Here is a 23,401-nt window from a genome sequence, read left to right as displayed (position 1 = left end):
TGTCTATCAATATAAAGAGTTGTTTTTTGTTAAGATATTGTATTTTCAATTTAGTACTTGTTTCATATTTGTTAATAAACATTGTAAACCGTTAACCATAATATAAATCCCACTAAAAATAAATTCTAACTATTAAGGGTATTGTTAAATACATAAACAAAAGGTAAATGGCCAACCAAATTACACTAAAGTGTAACAAAAGAAGCAAAAATGAAATTTTTTATATTGAGAAGACAAAATTTAATTTTTCTCTGTAACGAAACGAAATGTTTGTGTATACAGAGATTCACCCTCAACATTTTTAAAAAGTTATGTATAATTTAGAAAGTATCGGTATAAAAAAGTTGTTGAAATTATCGAAAACATAAATTAATTAAATGCGTGGAATAAAACATTTTAAACAATTATTATTTTATAATCTGTGTTTGTACAATCCATATTTTTTTTCCAATACTATACTGCTTTGTATTTATTTTTATGATGAAAACATTACATTGTTATGATTTCTTCAATGTATTTTTTTAAGTTATACTTAAACAGAGTAACCAAAGTAATGTCGAAATAAATACTTAGGACACTTATTATCGAATAAAGTACTTTTACTTTCCTAGAAAAATAATCCAGAGATGTATTGATTAAACTGAGTCTATATTCCGTGTTAGAGAATTACTTAGGAATATCAAAATATGATTTAAATGAGAGTATGTCTACGTATTTGAACTTTTATTGCTCGTGCGGGCATATTGGGGAATATTTAGTAGGCAACTCATAATACTTTTAATAATATTTTCGTAAAATGTTTTAAAAACACAATTTTAATTTAATAAGGAAATACATGAAATGCATTTAAAAGATTTCAACCGTTTAATTATTAGGAATTCATCTTTTTATTGACGTTAAACTATTGAAATTCCAAATAAACAAAATGTTAATTTATGTCGATAATGTAGAGACCCCCGATGTCAGCCTTTTTGGGTTCCGGTTGTGCGTATTGAAAGTGTGGTAAATTCTTTGTGATTCTTCTAAATTTTACTTAAATTAGTCGACAAATAATTTATAATGGCAGATTTAGATGATTTTTTCGCTAAGAAAGACCGTAAAAAGTCCAAGACCAACAAAAAATTTTCAACAACGGACGAAGTGGCTAAAAAATTAGAAGATACTGCCCGAAAGACAGAGAAATTAAAGAAAGAACGGGCCCCAGAGGGAGATGAACCAAATGCTCCAGTTCATGTAAGTAAAGTGCACTCGTCAAATGTCCCGGCAACACATTATTGACGTGTTGTATTGTGTCATTGTGTTGTACTTAGTAGGTTAAGTAGCCATATTGCAAATTTTTTGCAGGACCAAGACGAATGGAAGGACTTTGAGGAAGAAAAGAAGGACTACACGGGCCTTAAAATCGGTAACCTCACAATCAACGCCAATCAGGAAAATAGTGCAGGCACTACTGAGACAAGTAATGAACAACAATCCGGCTGCGACGAGAGTGGCTCAGATACGGACAAGAAAGTTGGACCATGGAAACGTATTGACGAGCAGCAACAGCAGGAGGAACCCAAACCTGAAAGGAAACCGGAACCTGAGCCTCCGAAGGTTACTAAAGGTGCATATGTACCACCCAACATGAGGAATCCCCAAGCACAACAACCAACGGTTCAAAACAACCGTTTAAAGTCCAAGGCTGCCCCAGATATCCACAATGAAGAGTTCTTCCCCACATTATCAAGGACAAACGACCATAAAAAGTAAGTTAACCATTTAATATTTGCATGTCTCATTTATTTATTAGATTTTCTGTAATGAAGCATCATATCATTAAAAATATGTATGTATTGCATAGTTCTGCATGAAATATTAATAATAATGGGCCTGATAACTAGTTTTCCTGCTCAACAAGAAGTGTTTTAAATGGTCTCAGACTACTTGCATGCAAGGTTTGTGTTCATGCATCTCATTCACCGAATTTTGTTTGGAACCTTGCTTACATAAATATTTTCCAGGAATCGCAGTGAAGGGTCATTTGAGGTGGTGCAACACAACCGTTCAAGTTCGTATAGACAGGCAGAACAATCAAAGATTAGTTCTTCACAGGGTCCAAAACTGAATCTTGGGAACCGCTACAATTCTCTAAGTAATGATAGCTAGTGTTTTGAAACAGTTTAGAGACATGTTTGTAATAAGTGGTGGCCATGTTACAGAATTACAGAACTGTTGTTTAATATTTTCCCAATTAAAACTCAGACATCAGTAAGGATAATTATTTTAATGTATTATCTAATTTTAGGTTCTTCGTGTATTTTTATTAATCAAAAGTATCCATCAATATACCACGTGTTCGAAAAAATTTATTTCAAAAGTTCTACATATTTTCTATAAATAAATATTATTTACTATTTGGGACTTTTTGTAACCACTCCCATTTCCTATTCAACCTTTACATTTCATTGATTTAAATTCTTTTAGAAAAAATTAATTGTAGAAAAGATTTCACACGTCAAATGAAACTAGGGAATGTTGTAAAAGTTTTATTGCAGAGCCAAGACAGTTCAGTTAAGGTCGTCTAATGTTGAAGCGTCACTGGAACAAAATTTCTGGTTTTCAGTTAAAAGAGTTTCCCCTTTATTTTTGAATTTTACCTTGTAGAGTATGGTCGTCCGTGGCTTCCGTGGCTACTGTAGTTTTCATACGTTGTGTGCGTCAGATAATCTGGTTTGAACTTTTTTATCATGTAAATCCACACTTTTACGATTTCGTTGTCACCATCCGAACGTACTACATCGTATAATTCTCTTACATAAAAATCGGGATGCTCCTCTAGTATGTCCAATTTAGCCAAGACTTTGTCATCCACCTCGTAAACTTCGCCCATAACATTTTGTCCACTTCCTGAATTATATTTGATGCATTTAACTCTATTTATTGATATGATATATCTTTTACCTGGACTGTATAAAAGGAATGGTATGTTAAATTCGGTCGCTATAATCAAAGGAAATTTTTCTTTTGTTTTTGCGTTGAAAAGGAATTTGTAATATCCTTCTTTATCCTTGTCGAACCAGTAATGATTGGGTTCCCCCGTTTTCAGTGTCCCATAGACAAAAACCTTGTGTAATGATGCAGACATATTCTAAAAAATCAATACTATGTTATAAAATGTTTTATTTAATGTGAAATAAATTTTTCGATTATCACCTTTGACTAATATAATGATTAATGTTACAGATATGACAAAGTCCTTGTGTTTCCTAATCCAAAAGTCCTTAATCCTTACACCAGTTAAATGAAGGATGAAAAAAATTAAAGTGGAATTAGCCTGTTTATTTTATATGAGAAATTTGAAAAAAGTAGAAGAAACTATATCAAGTGGAAAAATGGAATTGAACATTTGATGATTTTCGGAACTAATTTAAATATCAAGATGGAAATTCTGATGCCAATTAGAAAGGGGGGATCTATTAGCTAGTGTGGGGAAATATATATTTTTATTTTATTATATAGTATATACATATATTTTAATATAAATAGTATCTATGTCCATAATTATTGTTAGTAACATAATAAAAATTTGTATTTTCGAGAAAAAGAATTTTTAAATGCTCTTAATAAATATTCATATACTTACCGTCAGAATTGTTAAAAACATAAACAAGGTAAGTCTTGAAATATCGTGTGTATCATATACAAGGTGGCCCATTTAAAACATACTGCCAGACGTTACACAGTGGGACAGAATTTTTCGACAAAATCTAAAAATACGTCAAGTTTGTTTGTCTGGGTGGACAACTTTTGACGCAAAAAGCAAATAAAAACCTTTAAATTCCTAAGTGAGAAGATCGTCCCTTAAATTTTTTCAAATGACATGGGAGCTAAAAGATGCCTATATATTATTGCTTACTTTTTAAAAATCGATCCCATCATTTAAAAAATTATAGGGCTTTGAAATACTAATGCGTTTGAAGAGAAAGTAAAAAATCGACTTATTCCAGTGAGTTAAGTGGATTGTTCTAAACCTTGTTTTTTATATTCCCTACAAAAAAATCTCATTCAAATAATCATACACTCTTTGTGAGGAGCCGAGGAGCTCATTTCATTATAAGCAAGGTATGTATTAGAGCTGAGTTAATAGCACAATGTAGTAAATTCAGGTACATATCATCTGTTAAACTTCCTGGAAAGAAAAAAGGACTTTTAGGGCTATTGTATGGGCACCTCGTGGAAAATCTCTGGAATATTATAAACCCAGTAATAAACAATTGTGGTGATTCGTTAAATTATTCAGGTAGAAAGTTCACTCGCCCGAAAAAGACACGAAAGACAATCAATTTTTGAATCTTTCGTCAAACGTATTGTTGGCATATCAAGATTCTGTAATTTTCTAAACGAGTGGGTCGATTTTCATAAATTAAGCACCAATTGTATAGGAAATTAAATGCTATTTTTAATGATGTATGATTTGAGCACATTTGAACCACAATTTGAAAAAAATGGGAGGATGACACCTTTATTTAGGGGATAGAAGGTTTTGCTATGCTTTTTGCTTAAAAAGTTGCCCCATGACAAACAAACTTAACATGGTCTATATGAGCCATGTTGTAAGTAAACTGTGCTTAAATCAACATTAAATTCAAGTAACAAATATTATATAATTTTTTTTATGTTTTATAGTAGTAATTGATAATATTTTTCGAAAATACATATTTTGCGGTTTGAATTTTAAAAATTAATAAACACGGTACTTCTTATTTCCTAAATTTAATAAATATGCTCTATATTGTTAAATTATAATTTATCCTCAGTGGATAGACAAATGATAAAGATATTATTTTTTTTCATTCATATAGTTTTTTAATCCTTAATTAAATTTGTTTCACAAATATCAGTTAAAATTGAATAAGATATGAGTTTTTATTTTTAATCTAAGATATTATTTTTTTAATCCTTAATTAAATTTGTTTCACAAATTCATTTAAAATTGTATAAGAAATGAGATTTTGTTGCCATTTTTTAATTATAATACAAACATACAATAAAAATAAATTAATTAAATTAAATTCACTAATTCCGGAAAAAAACATTAAATAAATCGATTCAAGTATTAAAATATTCTTACACAATGAAAATACACAGTTGCATACATACTTTTATTATACAAACAAGCACAAGAAAAAATTTAACGTGCAGAAATTTAGCGCTAGGTTATGTTGAGTACGGTTCTGTCATCATACTTACGGTTACGCCCTTAGCACAGCTCTGTGTTGTTTTGTCACAATCAGCTGATTGGACTTCGTTGGAGGTGCGGCGTTGTTTTTGCTTTCCTCCCCTGAAAGCACAATATAGAAAAAAAATAATTAAAACACACGGGTGAGTGGTCCGACTTTCATATGAATTTATCTATTGTTGTGTTAATGCATGGTGATTAGTTCTTCGCGGTAAATTTAAATTTTTTGCGAGTGCCTCCTGGTCTTTGAGGCGAGCTTTTGTAGACCTTCCAAGCTTTCTCCGCATTTTGTGGAAAGTATTTCGTTTATGGATTGTAACTGACTACAGTCCGATTTACAGTCGTTTCCCTCCAGCAGTACCTCTGTTAAACCTCTAGCTTTGAACTCTTCCTTTTGATGGAGCACCGCACTTAATATATATGTTATTCCAATTTCCCCTATTTTGTTGTCTGAAGCAGAAAAAATTTAAAGTTTGTTTCACAAAAACACAATTAACACACATGAAAGATTCAGGTGATTCATGCTATTGTTTCCCTTACAATAGATATTACTATTCTCTTCATATGAGTCAATAACAAACGGATGTTGACAAACTTTTGTCTCTAATACGTTTAAAGAAGCTTTGCTGCTTCTTGTGGAGCTCTGAGTGGTAGTTGAGCTTCTATCTAAAACAAATTGAGCTGATGAAAAATCGTTCTATATTGCAATTCAAATTGCTTTCGATAATCGTTACTTTGGTGATTTTATTTATGTGATATTATACCTTTTATTATTGACCTGGATTTTATTTTTTTCGTAGATGTTCTAGATGACTTTTTAGTTAATTCTTTACCCGTATTTGTTTTCGAATCGACCTGCAATTTCATATTAAAATTTATTATGTATTAGTATATAAATGTACCGTTTTGAGAAAATTAAACTTTGCTTTTCTTTTTTCGAAGATCTCTTCAGGTGTTAACTGAAATGTTTTGAATGCACTGGCGATTATTTCGCATCCTACATCTGTAATTTTATTGTCTGCAAGATTTAAAGACAATAGCGATCGGTTTATCCTTAACACTTCCGCTATGTATATACATCCACCGTCATTAATGTTATTGGTCGACAAATTAAGATATAATACGCGACTACTGTTGAATGTTTTCAATACGCTAAAAATTCTTTTCGTATCTTCTGAATCAATTTGACAAAACCTCATGGAAATATAATTCAGATTACCAGTATTTATAATATCGTGCAAGAATGATCTTAGAAGTGGGTTGCCACTTAAATTCAGTTCCATTATATTAATATTGTTCAATAAAATTGTCTCTAAAATCGATACATGTCCCTCGTGAAGATTACAGAATTCCAGTCTGAAAATTACAATCAGTTTAAATTCATCCAAGAGCAAAACTTACTTTAATATCCTAATATTTGAATAGTCAAGACTTTGGCCTATTGTTATAAGAATAGCTTCTGGGACGTTCCAATTTTTAACAATTATCATTTCCGTATTACTGTCAGGATCTTTATAAAGTATGATTTCTCCGTGTTTAGTCATTAGTTGTCTGGGCTTAAGAGTGCACAAAATTATTTTAAAAATTTATTAAATTTATCTGAGACTTATACCTTGCCAACATTTTGATTTATACATGTTAATATAGGTGTTGGTTCAAGTTTGTTCTTCACACATTGCTGCTTGAACCTGTATAAGAATATTTGTTCGTAATCTATTGAGGCAGAACTAGAGTGGCGAGAAGTCTTCCTTTTCGACTCCTTTACAAAGCTAGACATGTTTCTGGTTCGTTGTCAATTTGTCAACAAGACATGACGTATTTACAAATTGAAAATAATGAATTCATTATTCAGAACAAAAAGTGTTGAACTCATTTTGTGGTCACAGTGTGGGATGAAATGATATTGTTATCACATTGTCGGCGTATTGCGAACCACGCAACTGTAGTATCCGTTTAATATTTTACTAATATTGTTCGTAAACGATTTAAACAATACTAAGAACGGATTGATTGCCTTATATGTTTTGATTTTTCTGTTCACATTATTTCAATCACGCACTCCGAAGTACTTCCTGTAAACCGACTAGGCACTAATTGTTTGTTGTTCACAACAGTTGATTTAAATCGGTGGAATCATTCGTTTTCCGGCCGTATTCCATTAGATACGATCAAAACATTTCCAGGTGTCTTTAGATGACGTCTTCGGAGACGCAAAAATGGGTTACTTCATACTTACCACCCGAAGCCTAACGTGGATGCTCGTGAGCCTGTTGTCCGCATTGATGATGTTTAGTGCCTTATTGAATCCTTCTTGGCTCACAACTCGATCTCAGAGCGTTACCATTGGGAATGAAACGGTAACATTTACCCCTAGTGTCGGACTATATGCCAAATGCGGCAAACCTATTAGCATTAACCACTCGGCTTGTACAATAATACCATTAAGAGGTTTGGCTACCAGTTCGGAAATTTTCCCGACAATATGGAAAATTGCGATGGTGTTCTTGTGCATGGGTAAGTTTAATAAATTTTTCTATGCAGTGGAATTAAAATTTAATGTTTTAGGTTTAACAATTATGTCTGTGACAGTGTTGAATAGTTTAATAAGCTGTTGTTACCAAAGTATATTCAGAAAGAGCATTTTTACCTTATCTGGAATGGCACAAGCTGTTGCTGGTAAAAAATTAATTCGTACACTACTACGAAAGATTGTCTAATTTGTTTGTTGACAGGAATTTGCTACATTTTGACGGTAATGCTATACCCTATGGCCTGGGGTACTTCAAGGGTTCAGAAATTGTGTGGTCGAGATGCGTCTCCATTTTATATGGATGGGTGTTCAATTGGAAATGGACTTTGGTTGGCCGTTTTAGGGACAATACTAAGCTTTGTGTGCGCGTGTCTTTCGGTACTTGCGGAGAAGTCCACGAGTAGCGATAAAGTCCAGGATGAAATTTACAAGGGACACAAATTTATTTGCTTAAAATAAGGTAATAACTACACACTTTCGCACTATATCGTACACATATAGATAACAAATTTTTATTGAATTGACTTTTTATTAGATTTCTTATCACAGTGTAACAAAGTATAAATAATATATTAATTTTAGGGTTTGCCACAATAAAACCACATAAGATATCAGTTATTTATTAATTTCCAAATTACAATTTTTGCCATACTAAACATTTATTATTGGATGGTAGATCATAGCTTCTCAATAACATAATCCTATATTGTTCAGCTATTGCTTTCAAATCTTTTATGTCCCTCACACCCCATTCAACGTTTTGCCTCCTTAATCCTGCGTCAAATTGAACATTGGAAGCTGGTTCGAGTACTCCGTTAACTTTGTAGGGTCCATATGTCACAATCTTTCCTCCAGTTTTAAGTACTTTACTGCCATTCTCGAAAAACCCAATGGTGCATTTAAACGGGGTTATGTGGAACATGTTCACGTTAATGATATAATCAAATACACCGATATTCGAAAAATCCTGCGTAACGTCGATTTGAAGTGGTTGTTTTACGTTGTTTGTAGGTGTGTCATCCGCATATGCAGAGATGCTTTCGAACAACGATTTATCGTACTCTGAAGGTTGGAAGATGAAATTGGGAAAGCTTTGTGCGAAATAAGAAGCATGTTGACCTGTGCCCGAGGCTATTTCCAAAACATTTGCTTTCGTTGATTCATCTAACTCCTTCTGTAACACCTCCAATATGTAAGACTTATTCCTATCTGCGGATGGGTAGTTAATTTTTTGACTGAAACTAACATACTGCCTTAGAAGAGGGTCCAATCATCTAACTATTATTCTAAAGTATAATAAATTTATATGAAATTATCGAAAACTTGCTTCTGTGTATATAAATATTCTGGTTACACTGTATTCAAATTATATTATTAATGTTAAACTGTGCCTTTTGCAGTTACATGTATCATCTGCTATTTCAGATATATTTATGTATGATTTGTATACATTAATAACCAGAAATTGTATATTTTTGAAAATGTAATCTGGTCATATATTCTTTTTTATGACGTAATAAAAATAAACTTTGAAACAAAATATATATTCAGATTAGTTCTTAAGAAATGTAATTTACTCATATATTTATGATTAGGATTTTGTTTGTTTATTGTGATATCTATTTATTTGGTGCTGTTTATGTCTAAATGTGTACTTACCTCATTATAGGACTGCTTGATATAAAACGTTTTATATATTGCATCTGTAATAGAGTACAGTTAATTACTAATTGTAATTATTTTATACCAAATATTACATAATACCCAATCTTGCTTTAAATGTGTTTTTTTACTTTTATATTTAATAAATGCTTATACATGTAATTGTTTAATTTAATAACACCAAAAAAAAGCAATTTGTTTTTATAATAATCGTTTATTAGAACAATAAATAAATTCAGGGAGTCCTACTTATTCAATTCAAATATACATAATTTAGATGAAATACAATTCTGAATTATGATCTTGAAAAACCTTTGTATTTTTATGTAATTACACTTCATTTATATTGCCTTTTTTTTGTTTTGCCGCTTTTTTGTCAATGTATACACCATGACCTGTCTTTTTTAAGTGTTCAAATAATTTATTTTTTGATGGAAAATTTGAATTACAAGTAACACAACAATGATTTATATCCAGTTCAAATAGGACACTGTCATCCTTCTTTGACTTTTTTTCTTTCTTCTTTTTTCCATTTGTTTTCCCAGCTTCCCCTTTCTCCTCATCAATTTTAATCTCATTTAAATCTACTTGCCCTTTCTGTTTCACATTCTTTTTGTTTTTCTTCTTTTGTTTCTTGCTAGAATTGAAATCAAAATCATCATCTGAATCAATTACACTTGTACTAATTTCTTTCTCTTGATCATTCAAATTAGCATTTAAAACATTTTTAGACTTCTTATTCTTTTTCTTATTTTTAATTTTGACTTCAGGTTCTGATTGAACATCTGACTGTTCATTTTCTTCACTATCTAAAATTTCTTGATTAATTTCATTATTTTGTTCTGTGTCCTCTGTCTCTACACTTAAATCTTCTAAAACATCACTGACTTCACTTTCATCAGATATAGACATGTATTCTTCATCCAACATTTCTTGTTTTAGTCTTTCAACATTTTCCCTATGCTTCTTACTAGATTCATGGTTTTCAAAGGCTTTTAATGTCTTAAATAATTTATTACATGCAGGACAATATAAACTGTTGATGTCATCATCATCCAATTCATTTTCTGAACCTGATTCACCAAATTCCTCAGCAACATGTTTCTCAATTTGTTCCAATTGTGATTTAACATTATCAAACTTGGCCCACTCAGCTTGTTCAGTTGATTCATGTTGCTTAATCCTTTCTAGACGTTTTTGTTTACTTATTTCTTCCTGTTTTTTCCTGTTTTCCAGAATTCTTTCTTCATTTAATTTATTAAATATTTGAACACGTTTATCCCTTTTTCTGACAAAGGCAACTAAATTTCTGATTTCTTCATTTCTTTCTTTTTTTGCTCTTTGCCTAACTTTCTTGTTCTCTTTTTCTATTAATTTAAGAACCCTTCGTTCTCTGGTTTCATTAATATTGTATGGATCCAGCCAGACATAGGTCTTCTTAGTGGAATAGCTCATCCAATAAGCATAAAAGGGCGCAACCACTTCTTCATAACTACTCTGTGAGTTTCCAAAACTTGGTATCTCACAAAACTCTTCCTTGTCTTCCATAAATTCCATGTCCTCCTTGGCAATTTTTTCAAACACTGTCCTATACACTGTGTAAAAGCCTTTCTCTGAGTCATCATATCCCTTGAAACAGGACGTGGTGAAATATTGGAATACATCTAAACAGTTATCTTCAAACTCAGTGTTCGAACCTCTTAGAATCTGCTCACGGTGGTTGTCATACCATGCTCTTTCCTGTCTATCACTTAGAACCTCATAAGCTTGCTGTACTATCTGAAATTGTTCCTTGGCTTCTTCTGCATTGTCCAGATTTTTGTCAGGGTGCCACTTCAAAGCCAATTTTCGATAGGCACTTTTGATGTCGGTATCATTTGCATCTCGTGCCACATTCAAAACTTCGTAATAGCACTTCATGTCTAATTGACGTAATAATTTTAGTTTATATGTATATTTATAAATTATAATATTTAATAACTACAAAAAACATGCTTCGGATTTTATAAAATATACACTTACCGGTTGAGTTTACTTGTCAGACGTCAAATAGTTTAAAAAATTCTCATTTAAAGCAGAATAATATCACCTGAATATATATTTACTAATAATTTTGAAATGATCTTAACTGGCAATTATAGAGACTGCGTTCTTAAATAGTTAAAAAACATTGTGAAATTCATTTGGTCATTGTCACCATTTATTATTGTTTTATTTTTGATTTTCTATTGGAAACTGGAATTGCACCGAGTTTACAGTACCCTTCTTTACCAACAATTTAACCAATAATAATTTAGTTAATTGGACAATTTTCAACAATAATAATTTAGTAAAATTTATAATAAATTTGTCTGCAGTGCTCGTTTTGTCTTATACGTTTCTAGAGGGGATCCCCATATTTTTCAATGACACCACCAAAATGGCAGATAATGTCAAAATTGTGTCAAACAGCTGATTCCTGATGAAAATGGCGATTCTTATATTCAATAATCTTAAAAATATATTGTAATATTTCCGTCCCTTGAGAGCCCTAATTAAAAGGTTAGTACGGTTGCTTATTTACCTTGTCGGTACTTGTACAGGCCGTATAAAAATAGTGTTTTTTCGTTAGTGAATAATTGTTATTAACATTTTTTTTTTGGTGTTATTGAGTTTTGATAAAATCGCCCTGTTTATTAACATCATTTAATTGCATTTCTCAATGTCACAATTAAATAATAAATTTGGGTCATATGATGTGTTCTAGTGCAAACTTTAATTGACACTAATTTATTTTAATTGATCTTGCAACACCATATTCATCTGCAAAACTATTCAAGAAATACAAAAATTCTGTTTTAGGATTGTATATCAAAATGCCAGGTACAAGTTTGGTTGTGCCTGTGGTATTGTGGGGCAAATATGCGCCAACACACTGCATCTCATGCATTTATCTATCCTATGATCAAAAAACTTTGGCTACAGGGTGTTATGATGGACAAATATGCCTTTGGTAACTGCATATAGTACAGTTGTTCAATTATGTCATTTCATAAATACCCATTACAGGCAAGTAGATCCAGATACATTGAAAATGACTCCAAGGTGTCTGCTAGTGGGACACACAGCACCCGTGTTGTGCATATCGAAGGCATCAAAAATACAAGATAACAACTATATAGTGTCTAGTTCTGAAGCTGGAGAAATGTGTACATGGGACTTGGTTGATGGAAAGTGTAGGGAGGCCATTAAGTTACCTCAAGTACATACCAATATGCAGGTGAGTTTACTCTCATATCTAATCAATTCCAGATTGCATCAAATATATTTGTCAGTTTTTGCAGGTTGTATTAATAAATTTTCTTTTGTTTATTAGTTTATTTATTTTGCATCAAGAGTGTTTTATTTATAGAATAAAATAAGCTAAAACATAATTATAGTTAATTAAATTATTATTTTCATTAATATACTTACAATAAGTAACTTTCAACTAATTTATTTAATGTGTCTTGTCTTATTTTACATAAAAGTATATTATTTGTATACAGTTGTTTAAAGCTTTTATTAATATCATTAAATGCATTGTCATTTTTTCAAATATTTTATTGACTTATTAAAATCTTATTAAGATTACTATTTTGCAAATTAAATCAGTTTTTAGAATTATTATTAATATTTTGATCACTTAAACTTCTATTTTTTCAGGCATATAATATGTGCAACTGTGAAGATGTAAGACTCTTTTGCAATGGCTATTACCCTGAAATAATTGTCATGGACCCCTTTAGTTTAGAGATCTTGTTCATGTTGTCATCAAAACAAAATCCTGATTGGATCAGCGCACTTCACGTGAGTCACACAAAGATTACTCGACATTTGATTGCCCCAATTGTAATTTTTATTTATTGTTTAGGTGTTGAGACCTGCAAAACGCAAGGACGATGTTGTGCTGGCTCTAACCACAACGGGAATGGTTAAAGTGTGGACCTTGTTAGGCCATGAGAACAAACATTCAGAACCTATTTACGAAAACGAGAGTAAGCAAATCCGTACGTTGAACGCAGTCTGTCTGCAGTGTTGCGCATATAACCAGAGGACGGTTCTAGTTGTTACCACAAAGTATTGGCAAATATATGATGCAGGTATGTCATGATTTTATTATTTATTGTGCAGTTTTATTGATACAATTTTATAGGAGATTTTAGCGTATTATGTTCGTACTTGGCGCCCAGGGGCGAGAGATGGATGTCCGGGGATTTTCTTTCGGTGGATAGAATAATTATGTGGTCGGACGCCGGAAAGGGTTACCTCTACAAGTTACCAGCCAAGTAAGAAATGTACCAATTTTTGCGGTTACAAAATAATTGCCCATTAACTTTTGTCTTTTTGAATGAAATCACTAATTATTTTTGGTGGTGGACATTAACTGCCATTTTGGAAAGGTCTTAAATAATCGTTTAAAAAAAATAATGGAAATGGGACACCACTATATATATTTTATATCTTTATATTTTATTTTTTATTATCATTTTTGTTGAATTATGTTAATTCGCAGCTATTTTCCAAACAATATGTGTTAAAATTTTGATCAGCCAAACTTTATGTTTCTTCTGTTAAATATTGCACCCACCATTAGCCAGAGTAAATATTATTAATGTTGTTTTTTTATTTTTTTTTTTCACCTTGGACAACAGCAAACTACGTGGCAAGAATATTAATAATAGGTTAGAGACCATTTCATTCTTTTACTTTACGCATATGCTATCGCAATATGTGGTCAATAAAATGTTATTGTTTTCACTTAATTTAATTATATGTAAATATTTAAAGCTTTCATCTTTATTGACTACAATATTCTTCAGTTTCCTTGATGATAGCTTAATTGGTTACTCTCAAGGAAACGCTAAGCTACGCACTGCTTTGTATTTTATGTTGCATGTTTTGTTATTGTTCAACATCAACAGTATTCTTTCATCATTCTATTACTTTTTGTAATTACCTATGAGTGTGCCTGTTTCATGTACTTTGTAATTGTGCATATATGTTTATAAATCACTGAGTTGTTCAATATAGTTATTTTGGTTAGTCAAAGTGTGGTTCTTCTGCTAAAAATATTAGGATATTGTAAGTCTTTTTTGTACAGTAGTTAAAGAAAATCAAATTTATATAATAGGTTTACACATGTATATGTTTAATTCGTCAATGACTCAGTGGTTACTTGTTTCACGATCAAACATTTAATATTTTCCGATGTGACTTTCTAGTAGTGTACCAGATAACAAACAGTTCCACACCCCCAGTGTAGCGAGTGATTTGCCGTTCCTGTATTGTCTTCTAAGTCAACCTGACAACAAAGTAAGTCGGCCCACTTTGTGGCTACTTCCAACAATAAAATTCCTCTTTATTGCAGCCGCTTTCTTGTCCACCTGCGATGAGATTCGTTACAACACACAAACAAAATCGGTATTTGTTGCGAGGTGATTCAGAGGGTTACGTGTTAGTATGGAGCATACCGGATATTTCGGCCGCACAGTTGCAAGAAATCCAAAACCACAATCCACCGCAGCCGGTTACAATGACCGCAACACTCATGACCAGCCTCACATTGGCTTGGGCCGAGATGAATCCCAGTCCCGTCGGGATATTGGATCAATTGGAGAAACAGGAGGGGCAATGTAAGTGACTATAAAATTATGAAAAACTTATTGAGACTTTGTATCTAGTTGTTTAAATAAGTCGGGTGATTTTTAATAATGTCCAAGGTTCGTCCATTTTTAAATTAACTTTGTGATTTCGTTTCAATTCAGTGCAGTGGCGCATCAAGTGTATATTTTTCAGCAATAAAACTAACAGCCAGCATTTATTTACCGAACCAGAGCCGCCTGGTGGTGGGAAGAGAAGATGGTACTATTATAATAGTACCTGCAACACAGACTGTAATGTTACAGTTATTACATGGAAACCACCAACAATACAATGGTAACGCATTCGCATTCGTTGCTATTACAAGTGCTTTTTCAACATTTTAATATATCGTAGGCTGGCCGCAACATCAAGTGTTGTCTGGTCACGGTGGCCGAGTGAACTGTCTCTTGTATCCACACAGAGAGCACGCCCGTTACGATAAAAACCACTTAGTATCTGGCGGTGTCGATTTCGCCGTGTGTCTTTGGGATCTATACGCCGGTACACTCTTGCACCGCTTCTGCGTGCACGCCGGTGAAATTACCCAACTCTTGGTTCCACCGCCCAACTGTAGTGTAAGTAAACAGTACGCATACGAAGTTCAATGAAGTCAGTGTGATGTATTTTGTAGACCCGAATACAGAAGTGCATTTGCTCTGTGGCTTCGGATCATTCGGTGACTCTATTGAGTTTGGCCGAACGAAAATGTGTCACTCTGGCGTCCCGACACTTATTTCCTGTGACCACCATTAAATGGCGGCCTAATGACGATTTCATGATAATAGGATGTTCTGACGGTACAGTTTACGTCTGGCAAATGGAAACAGGACATTTAGACAGAGTTTTACAAGGTATTGTAGCACTGGTCTATCGAAGAGGACATTTTAATTAGTTTCGTGTTGCAGGAATTGCCGCAGAGGAAGTGTTGTATGCGTGCGAGGAGAACGAAACGCAAGGAGCCACTTCCGAAGTTGGACTGGCCAATCCGGCAGTACATTTCTTCAGAGGCTTGAGACATCGAAATCTCTCCGCTATTAGACATGCAACACAAAGAGGTCTCCACCAACTTCAACAGCTGGGCGCTCACACCAACAACGACGACCCACACATGCAGAGGACTCACACATCGCCTTTAGTAGTCCAAGGCCTCAGGACAAATCCTAAAGGTAATTTGAGGAATCTTATTGAAAACCAGACATCTTCACACGTAAAGTAGTTGCGAGCATAATGCATATGTGTGAGACGTATTAGGTAAACAAAATAATTATCATTTATAAGGAATAATTTTTTGACAATATTCAATATACAAATTCATGGGTTCTGTTTAGTGGTGTGGAAGGAGAGAATTGGCAATTGTCAATTGTAGAATCCATTTGTTCAACTTTTTGATAAAATTCATCTCAAGAAATGTTTTATTCATCGCAGTTTAATGATTGACCTATTTCTACATGTTTTACGATGATTTTATGTGAGATATTGCTTAATTTCTTTGTTCTTACAGATTTTAGGACAACCTTGATGTTGTTTATCTTCAATGTATGAATTGACACTATTAATCCAGTGCTGCATCTTCTGTGTAAAGCATATTTGCACGAATTTTAGGATGATAAAATATAATATAAAAATTTATTCAAATAAATCATGAAATACAAACGTAGATTACTTTTTCCGATATCAAATAATATTAGTAACTCTCTCAGTAAGAGTGGCATCATCTAATTTTTTTCAAATGCAAATGGAGTTAAATGATACCTCATTAAAAAAGACTTTTAGTTTCCTACACATTGCTGCTTCGTTTTTTGATAATGGATTGACTCCTTTAGAAAATTATCGTGATATACAATATGTTTGATGAAAAATTAAAAAATTAAAAAAGAACTTGAAGTAGAATTTCCATAAATCCCTTTAAATACTTTTCAGATGCGGAAAGTCACATATTATTTTTCGATATCGAAGCCCTCATAATCGAACTGTTGAGCGAGGAATACGCCATGATGTCGCCGGGCAGTTTGGAGGCGGCAGGTCTAATTTCCCAATCGGAATATCTGAAGGTGGCTGCACTCACACAAAGCGCCAGTCCCGATGCGCATAAGAAGATCGCAGGTAAAACAATTTTCTATATTCTTATGGACTAACATTTATTCATCTAACGTTTCTGTTATATCAGACTTTTTTGGAAAGGTTAAAGATAAGGCTGAGAACATGGAGAGAATAATCAAAGAAAAAGATAAACACGGTAAAGTTGTGAATGCCGAAACAGTTGTATCTGGTAGACAATTTTTTATTGCTTGTATTTTTTGTAGAATTTTTTTTCAGTAGTTTTTATTCCAATCATGCACCAACATAGCTTGTAATTATCTAGTTTTGAGCTTTTTAATATCTATTAATATGTATATGGTTGTAACTAATATTTCTATTTAGGAATTCTTGCGAGGATGAAAGAAAGTGCAGAGAACGTCCATACAAAAATCCAAGCAAAAGCGGAATCCGTACTAAAGCACGGGGAGGCTATGCGAGGTTAGATGTGTTCTAAATGTGCATTTTAAAATAAAATGGAGATAGGGTGAACTCATTCATAAAAAAATCTCAAATATTCCCTTATATTATATTTGTTTTATCCGTTACTACATCTATGTAAGAGTGTTTAAACATAATTGTCATGTGATGTATATTTTGTGTTCATTGCTAACGGGCTTGCTTTACAGTACAATATTGATTTGCCTTTAATATTCAAGGTTCCGAGTCCTATTCAAAGTCGAACAACAAACCAGTATTAGGTGCACTACTCGATACTAGTCACGGAATGGAAATCGCTCAACTTCTATTGTCTCTACTTCATTCCTGGGGTCTTGATAACGATCTCGACCGTGTGTGTCAAGCCAAATTGGGCCTTCTAAGACCAATGGTATTCAATTTTCATATTTTTGTTGAAAATAACTTAAAAATTTTTATATATAGGTGCCCGTCTCGTTTGGAGTACTTTCCAAAGCCAATCATATGTCATTATTCCTACCCACGTGGCACAAGACAATCTCAATCGATGAGCAGCCACAGTCGACGGATCATCGTTTGCCCCCGGAGCTGGTCAAGCAGGAAGTACTCACCAGAGTTTTCACGTCACACACGCACTGGGAACTGAGCACCACACTCACCAGCAATCATTTGTTGGCAATCATCGCCCTTAGTCACACACTAATGTCGATGAGCAACGCCACGTTCGTGCCGGAACAGGAACGGAATCGAAAACTGCACCGGTAAATCTGTTATAAAATATCTCAAATAAACGTTAAATGCAATTGGTTTTCGTCCTTTAGGCAATCGACGAGAGTGAATTGGAGCAAGACGGACGAAGAGCATGAGGAACTGTACACTCAGCAGCAGGCTCAAATCAAACAGGGTTGGTCGTTACTTGCCACATTGCATTGTGTGTTACTTCCAGATAAAGTATGTTGCTTAATAGGTATTACGTGTAACCCAATTCAAACTTTTTACATAGGTTGCAGAACACGGTGCCCGCAATTTTAAGCGACCGCAAGTGGAAATGATGGCGAAGAGATGGCAACATCACTGCGTGGAGGTACGCGAAGCCGCCCAAACACTTTTGCTTGCTGAATTATCAAGGTACTGTCTTATTTAATTTTTATCCTTTTATGTATAGAAACTGATTAATTGAAATTTTTAGAATGGGTCCAAAGGGCAGGAAACAATTGGTAGACTCGTGGGCGCAGTATTTGCCGCTCTACACCCAAACAGAGACTATTAACCAACAGGCGGTCTCCTCGCCGAATAATGTAAATTCCGGACAGACTGCACAATCGCCCGATCCCACTGACGAGGAGTTCGAAGAGGAAGAAGAGGAACAAGTGAGGAAACCGTCTAGTTTGTCGGAACTTAAGAGGAAACAATCGACGGCAGTCATTTTGCTCGGAGTCATCGGCGCAGAATTTGGCCAAGATATTACCAACACCGATAACAACAAGAAGCGATCTTCCGAAGACAGGCGGAAGAGTTCCGTGGTGGAAGGATTCGGTATTATAATCACTTTATTTGTTCGTAATTGTTTGAATTATTTGAATGTTGTTTAGGACCCGGAAATAACAATCTAGCAAGACTGACTTCAATGGCATTATCTCATTTACTGTTAGCACCGCCTTCTTCCAAACTGCCTGCACACATTCCATTGAGAAGAGCTGCGATAGATTTAATTGGAAGGGGATTCACTGTATGGGCCCCTTTCTTAGATAGTAGCAAAGTACTTTTAGGTGAGAAAAAGGTTGAAGTTTATGTTATTCGGTAATTAATCTTTCTTGTTCTGTTGCAGGTTTATTAGAATTATGTTCTGACGCAGATCGATTGGTTCCTAGTATGACTTATGGCTTACCTTTAACTCCACAAGCAGATTCTTGCAGAACCGCTAGGCATGCCCTCACGTTAATAGCCACTGCTAGGTGAGTATTCCCATTTTTCTAAAGGTAGGTGGAATGTTTCACTTTTCAAATTTTAGACCTGCTGCATTTATTACAACAATGGCCAAAGAAGTAGCGAGATATAACGCGATCCAACAGAACGCACAAACTCTCAACATTAATATGAATAACAATGTTTTACATAAGGCGAAACCGGAAATACTTCGCGGTGTTGAATTACTAATAGAAAAAATGCAGAACGAAATGAGCGACCTCTTGGTTGAGGTAAGTATACAGTAGTGGTCATTTTTCTAGCAACTTTTTAAAATGTTAAATATTGTAACTGTAACGTAATTTATTAAAATGTTAAATATCTTTTTGTGAGTTGAGGTTGACATAAATATACCAACATTAAGTCTGAAAGAATCTTCTATTGATTGAATAAGTAATATTAATAATTTCGGCGTATCTCCGTGGTATACACCAAACCAATTACCAAATATACGACATGTTTATATTCCTCTAGGCTTGTTGTATTAATAACTTGTTAAATTTAAAATAGGAACATAAATTAATTTACATATACAGGGTATTTCATAACTTATCCGAAATTTTTTAACCAGATAAGCACTTCTAAATAATAAGTCTATTTTTTTAAAAAAATTCTAATAAAAGTCCAATAGAAAACGTGATAAAGTCAAAGACAAAGTCTTATCCAATTTCGTCGCACTAGTTCCAACGTTCCTCCTTGCTGCTGTTCCCGGAGACACAGATTATAGACAGTCGTTGTGATCCGTTCACGCAATTCACCGATATTTTGTACTACCGTATGGTATCGATTAAAAGAACAAAAACCAGATAAAAATTGTTTAGGTTACAATAATTGAAAATATGAAGAAACACTGCTTGAAATATCTCGTTTTCTGTTGGACTTTTATTAGAATAATTTATGATATATTCTTAAACTATTAATGAACAACCTTTTTTGTAAAAACTTTCTGGACCTGCGTAAGGCATCTAAATTTACAGATATTCTCGTTCGACGAGAATCTGGATGAAAGCCAAATCGGGATTCGTCGGTGAATAAAACTGTCGTCCAATCATTTTCAACCTAGTTTTGAAAATCTTCACACCATTCCAATCTTGTAGTAGTAAGAGGTGGACGTCTTATGGGTCTTATTGGTTTCATGCAATCTGTTTCTTACAGTATTCCGACTAACGACTAGATTATGTACTTGCTATAATACTTCAAATGTTTTAAGAAAAGGTTGTCATGAAGCTATTAAGTCAGATATCAATCTTAAATTGTTGTCGCGACCTGGATGCTATTCCGCTGAATTACTAATTTAAAAAAATTCAAGGACTGGATTTTTATAAAACATCTATAAACTTATATATACCACTTATAACTTAACTTATACCATGAATAATAAAAAGCAGTTTTTAAAAGAATAAACTTATGTTGATCAACTGAATATGTACTGGTATCAAGTAAACAGCTTATAATTTTAACATATTTAATTACTTGTTAATTATGGCCGCTACTTTATTAAAATAAATATATTTCAATTAAAAAAATGTACTAATTTCAGTTAATGGACATTATACTTCATTGCCTCGATCCTAGTCAATTAAAAAATAAACCGTTGAGCGAAGTATTCCCTGCCGTATGTCGATTCAATCAGGTATCTCATTGCTCCGCCACTAGGAGGATAGCAGGTGAGTGCATAGAGTCGCTATCGGAATAAACTTAAAGTTGTTGTGGCGTATTTGTTTCAGTGGGTTCCAATTCAGGCACGTTGACATTGTACGAGTTACGCCAAAGCAAATGCACAACGATAAACGCCCATTCTTCTGCAGTTACAGCCGCAGCATTCAGTCCCGATGGCAAATTTCTAGTCAGTTACGCGTGCACAGAAAACAAATTGAGCTTCTGGCAAACCAGTACAGGTACATCAAACGTGAATAGTATTTTTGTTCGTGTAGTAAAATCTTTTTATTTCAGGAATGTTCGGTTTGGGACAGTCGCAGACTAAGAACGTGAAATCGTACAGCACGGCACCGATAGCGGACGTCGCCCGTTTGAACCCGATGCGTTTGGCACGACTGATCTGGATCAACAACAGGACCGTTACGCTGATGCTGGCCGACGGATCGGAGACACGATTTAATGTATAAAACCCACCTAAACCCAGTCATAATTGTACGATTGTGGCCTTTCCTAATTGTTGTTCTTGTTGTTCGTTCTCTTTGCATCTTTACTATATATGTGTGTGTGTGGTAACTAAAAAAAATATTAAACGCCGTGTTCATTTCCCGATTCCAGCACTCTTCACGTCGATGTACGCAAATTTGTTGTTTTGTCTTATGTCTTCAGGCGCAGTACGACAATAATATTAAGACAATGAATGTTGGTAGAGAAGAAATCCCCGTTTAATGACGGCCATATAAACAGGGACTGACAATGGATGCACAACGGCAAGTTCCTGTTCAAGTCTATTTTTCTTGCTATTTTAGTCTTTTTTCCAGTATTATTATTTTGTTATGGTTCATAACTGTAAAACTAAAGAGAAACTATGCAATGTTCACAAGGATTTACACATGGATTTGAGTTGGAACCTCCCTATGTCTGAAGAAAAATACGTTAATTAGCCTTAAATATATAAATCGTGTGCCTCAGCATGCAAATTGTTTAATGGTAATCTATAAATAATGCCCCCATTACATGTTTATAAATTTTAACTGACAGTATAATTTATTGAAAACGTGTTAAATTTACAAAGAATTATGGACAATACTTGTAGAAAACTGAGTATACTTATTTAACTTACTATAAAGCTTGTGCATACAAAACTGTCTATAGTAAGTTAAATAACGTACTTATCCAAGTCAGTTGCAACTGAAGTGGCAAAACCTGGACTACATACACATTAATCTACACATGTGATGAACGAAAAAAATCAATTTTTGATTTTTTCTACCTAGAATTATGCATATATATATATATATATATATATATATATATTCTAGATTTTGCATCGTCTTTTGCTTTTGACATGTTATCATTTATTGAGAGTGTAATTTTTAATCCAATTCACTAGTACCTACCTAATGCACTATATTATATATGGTATTATATAGTTAACTATTTTATTTTTATTGTATAATATTTATAAAAAAATGTATATAAATGTTATTTATTTTTAAAGAAAGTATTAGATTTTAGTACCTAAATCCCGTGAAACAGGAGTTCATTTATAGTTTTCAACAGAGTGGAAAAATGATATTTGTTGTAATTTTATTATGGATATTATTTGCTTTAGATTTTGTTTATCATAAGTAATTCAAATACTTACATTAATTAATTATAGCATATTATATAATACATGTATGATTTGATTTATAATTTCAGCAAATTGATTTTCCACTGCTGTTTGTATAAAATATACAATAAATTGTTATATACTGAATGAATTTAATGTTTCATTACTTGTTTAGTTTACAAGGCAACTAACAGACATTATACTCCGAGTCAACTTGTTGGTATGTTTAGATTTTTTGTTTTTTGTTGTTGTTACATTTTGCTAATTCTATTCTATAACTCAACTTAGATATAATTCCGTGTATTTTTTCAATGTGATTTATAACTTTCTCCTTGTATAGACTTTTAAGAAAAGTAAGAAATTATACTGGAATAATAAATATATAAGTGATTGTGATTAAAAATTGTATGAATTGTTTTTTATTTATTTCAGTGCTATTATTGTATAAATACTATTTAGAACTAAGTTATCCCACAAATATGTCTTTAAAAAAGACCTCATTAAAAATACGAAAATTAATTATACCTATTTTTAATATAATTTTATGCCCTATAAATGACATTTTCAATGTTTTTACTTAAAAATAAGTCTAATT

The 23,401-nt window shown here is 33.1% G+C and overlaps 7 protein-coding genes across 19 annotated transcripts; 3 read left to right on the top strand and 4 right to left on the bottom strand.

Moving 5' to 3' along the window:
• The first annotated feature begins 955 nt into the window (after positions 1–955).
• On the top strand, positions 956–3,568 carry LOC109597378 (protein CDV3 homolog). Of its 2 annotated transcripts, none has more exons than XM_020013046.2 (3): positions 956–1,233; positions 1,345–1,748; positions 3,226–3,568. In XM_020013046.2, exons 1-3 carry the CDS (start codon positions 1,060–1,062, stop codon positions 3,281–3,283), a joined length of 636 nt encoding a protein of 211 aa, XP_019868605.1. In that variant the 5' UTR covers positions 956–1,059; the 3' UTR covers positions 3,284–3,568. The 2 variants fall into 2 exon arrangements, with proteins under 2 accessions (XP_019868605.1, XP_019868604.1); XM_020013045.2 differs by lacking the exon at positions 3,226–3,568 and adding an exon at positions 2,004–2,396 and having other exon boundaries at positions 959–1,233.
• On the bottom strand, positions 2,516–5,367 carry LOC109597382 (putative gamma-glutamylcyclotransferase CG2811). Of its 4 annotated transcripts, none has more exons than XM_020013054.2 (5): positions 5,233–5,315; positions 3,196–3,269; positions 2,944–3,130; positions 2,640–2,889; positions 2,516–2,594 (listed from the first exon to the last, which is right to left on the bottom strand). In XM_020013054.2, exons 3-5 carry the CDS (start codon positions 3,125–3,127, stop codon positions 2,564–2,566), a joined length of 465 nt encoding a protein of 154 aa, XP_019868613.1. In that variant the 5' UTR covers positions 3,128–3,130; positions 3,196–3,269; positions 5,233–5,315; the 3' UTR covers positions 2,516–2,563. The 4 variants fall into 4 exon arrangements, with proteins under 4 accessions (XP_019868613.1, XP_019868609.1, XP_019868611.1 ...); XM_020013050.2 differs by lacking the exon at positions 3,196–3,269 and adding an exon at positions 3,626–3,749 and having other exon boundaries at positions 5,233–5,314; XM_020013052.2 differs by lacking the exon at positions 3,196–3,269 and adding an exon at positions 3,626–3,749 and having other exon boundaries at positions 2,516–2,580; positions 5,233–5,314.
• LOC109597379 (LHFPL tetraspan subfamily member 2a protein) lies at positions 5,234–9,575 on the top strand. 3 transcript variants are annotated; one of them, XM_020013047.2, is made up of 5 exons: positions 5,234–5,364; positions 7,405–7,735; positions 7,787–7,897; positions 7,954–8,211; positions 8,763–9,575. In XM_020013047.2, exons 2-4 carry the CDS (start codon positions 7,438–7,440, stop codon positions 8,208–8,210), a joined length of 666 nt encoding a protein of 221 aa, XP_019868606.1. In that variant the 5' UTR covers positions 5,234–5,364; positions 7,405–7,437; the 3' UTR covers position 8,211; positions 8,763–9,575. The 3 variants fall into 3 exon arrangements, with proteins under 3 accessions (XP_019868606.1, XP_019868607.1, XP_049817435.1); XM_020013048.2 differs by having other exon boundaries at positions 5,242–5,364; positions 7,415–7,735; XM_049961478.1 differs by lacking the exon at positions 5,234–5,364 and having other exon boundaries at positions 7,272–7,735.
• LOC126264283 (leucine-rich repeat-containing protein 71-like) lies at positions 5,372–7,075 on the bottom strand. Its single transcript, XM_049961476.1, has 6 exons — positions 6,834–7,075; positions 6,623–6,777; positions 6,124–6,577; positions 5,986–6,076; positions 5,723–5,887; positions 5,372–5,671 (listed from the first exon to the last, which is right to left on the bottom strand). Exons 1-6 carry the CDS (start codon positions 6,996–6,998, stop codon positions 5,439–5,441), a joined length of 1,263 nt encoding a protein of 420 aa, XP_049817433.1. The 5' UTR covers positions 6,999–7,075; the 3' UTR covers positions 5,372–5,438.
• LOC109597381 (UPF0585 protein CG18661) lies at positions 8,356–12,036 on the bottom strand. Of its 2 annotated transcripts, none has more exons than XM_049961479.1 (3): positions 11,977–12,036; positions 9,411–9,454; positions 8,356–8,992 (listed from the first exon to the last, which is right to left on the bottom strand). In XM_049961479.1, exons 2-3 carry the CDS (start codon positions 9,452–9,454, stop codon positions 8,386–8,388), a joined length of 651 nt encoding a protein of 216 aa, XP_049817436.1. In that variant the 5' UTR covers positions 11,977–12,036; the 3' UTR covers positions 8,356–8,385. The 2 variants fall into 2 exon arrangements, with proteins under 2 accessions (XP_049817436.1, XP_019868608.1); XM_020013049.2 differs by lacking the exon at positions 11,977–12,036 and adding an exon at positions 11,436–11,562.
• LOC109597352 (dnaJ homolog subfamily C member 21) lies at positions 9,411–11,551 on the bottom strand. Of its 2 annotated transcripts, none has more exons than XR_007547043.1 (2): positions 9,516–11,428; positions 9,411–9,454 (listed from the first exon to the last, which is right to left on the bottom strand). XR_007547043.1 is itself a non-coding variant. In XM_020013012.2 (2 exons), exon 2 carries the CDS (start codon positions 11,331–11,333, stop codon positions 9,744–9,746), a length of 1,590 nt encoding a protein of 529 aa, XP_019868571.1. In that variant the 5' UTR covers positions 11,334–11,335; positions 11,436–11,551; the 3' UTR covers positions 9,608–9,743. The 2 variants fall into 2 exon arrangements, 1 of the variants encoding a protein (XP_019868571.1); XM_020013012.2 differs by lacking the exon at positions 9,411–9,454 and adding an exon at positions 11,436–11,551 and having other exon boundaries at positions 9,608–11,335.
• On the top strand, positions 11,830–23,214 carry LOC109597375 (WD repeat-containing protein 7). 5 transcript variants are annotated; one of them, XM_049961472.1, is made up of 27 exons: positions 11,830–11,954; positions 12,255–12,405; positions 12,462–12,672; positions 13,098–13,241; positions 13,306–13,534; positions 13,588–13,720; positions 14,087–14,116; positions 14,657–14,747; positions 14,803–15,067; positions 15,231–15,371; positions 15,432–15,652; positions 15,709–15,928; positions 15,983–16,243; positions 16,998–17,180; positions 17,245–17,313; positions 17,499–17,594; positions 17,813–17,982; positions 18,036–18,331; positions 18,392–18,521; positions 18,574–18,698; positions 18,760–19,106; positions 19,163–19,339; positions 19,399–19,525; positions 19,582–19,768; positions 21,076–21,202; positions 21,263–21,433; positions 21,489–23,214. In XM_049961472.1, the coding sequence occupies exons 2-27, from the start codon at positions 12,269–12,271 to the stop codon at positions 21,659–21,661; spliced, it is 4,461 nt and encodes a 1,486-aa protein (XP_049817429.1). In that variant the 5' UTR covers positions 11,830–11,954; positions 12,255–12,268; the 3' UTR covers positions 21,662–23,214. The 5 variants fall into 5 exon arrangements, with proteins under 5 accessions (XP_049817429.1, XP_019868599.1, XP_049817432.1 ...); XM_020013040.2 differs by lacking the exon at positions 14,087–14,116; XM_049961473.1 differs by lacking the exon at positions 17,245–17,313 and having other exon boundaries at positions 11,831–11,954.
• The last annotated feature ends 187 nt before the right edge of the window (positions 23,215–23,401 follow it).

This window comes from Aethina tumida, chromosome 1, assembly GCF_024364675.1.
Source record: "Aethina tumida isolate Nest 87 chromosome 1, icAetTumi1.1, whole genome shotgun sequence".
In the NCBI taxonomy this organism is placed as follows: Eukaryota; Metazoa; Arthropoda; class Insecta; order Coleoptera; family Nitidulidae; genus Aethina; species Aethina tumida.
The sequence above is the reverse complement of the archived record's forward strand: the minus strand, read 5'-3'. Positions and strand labels throughout refer to the sequence as shown.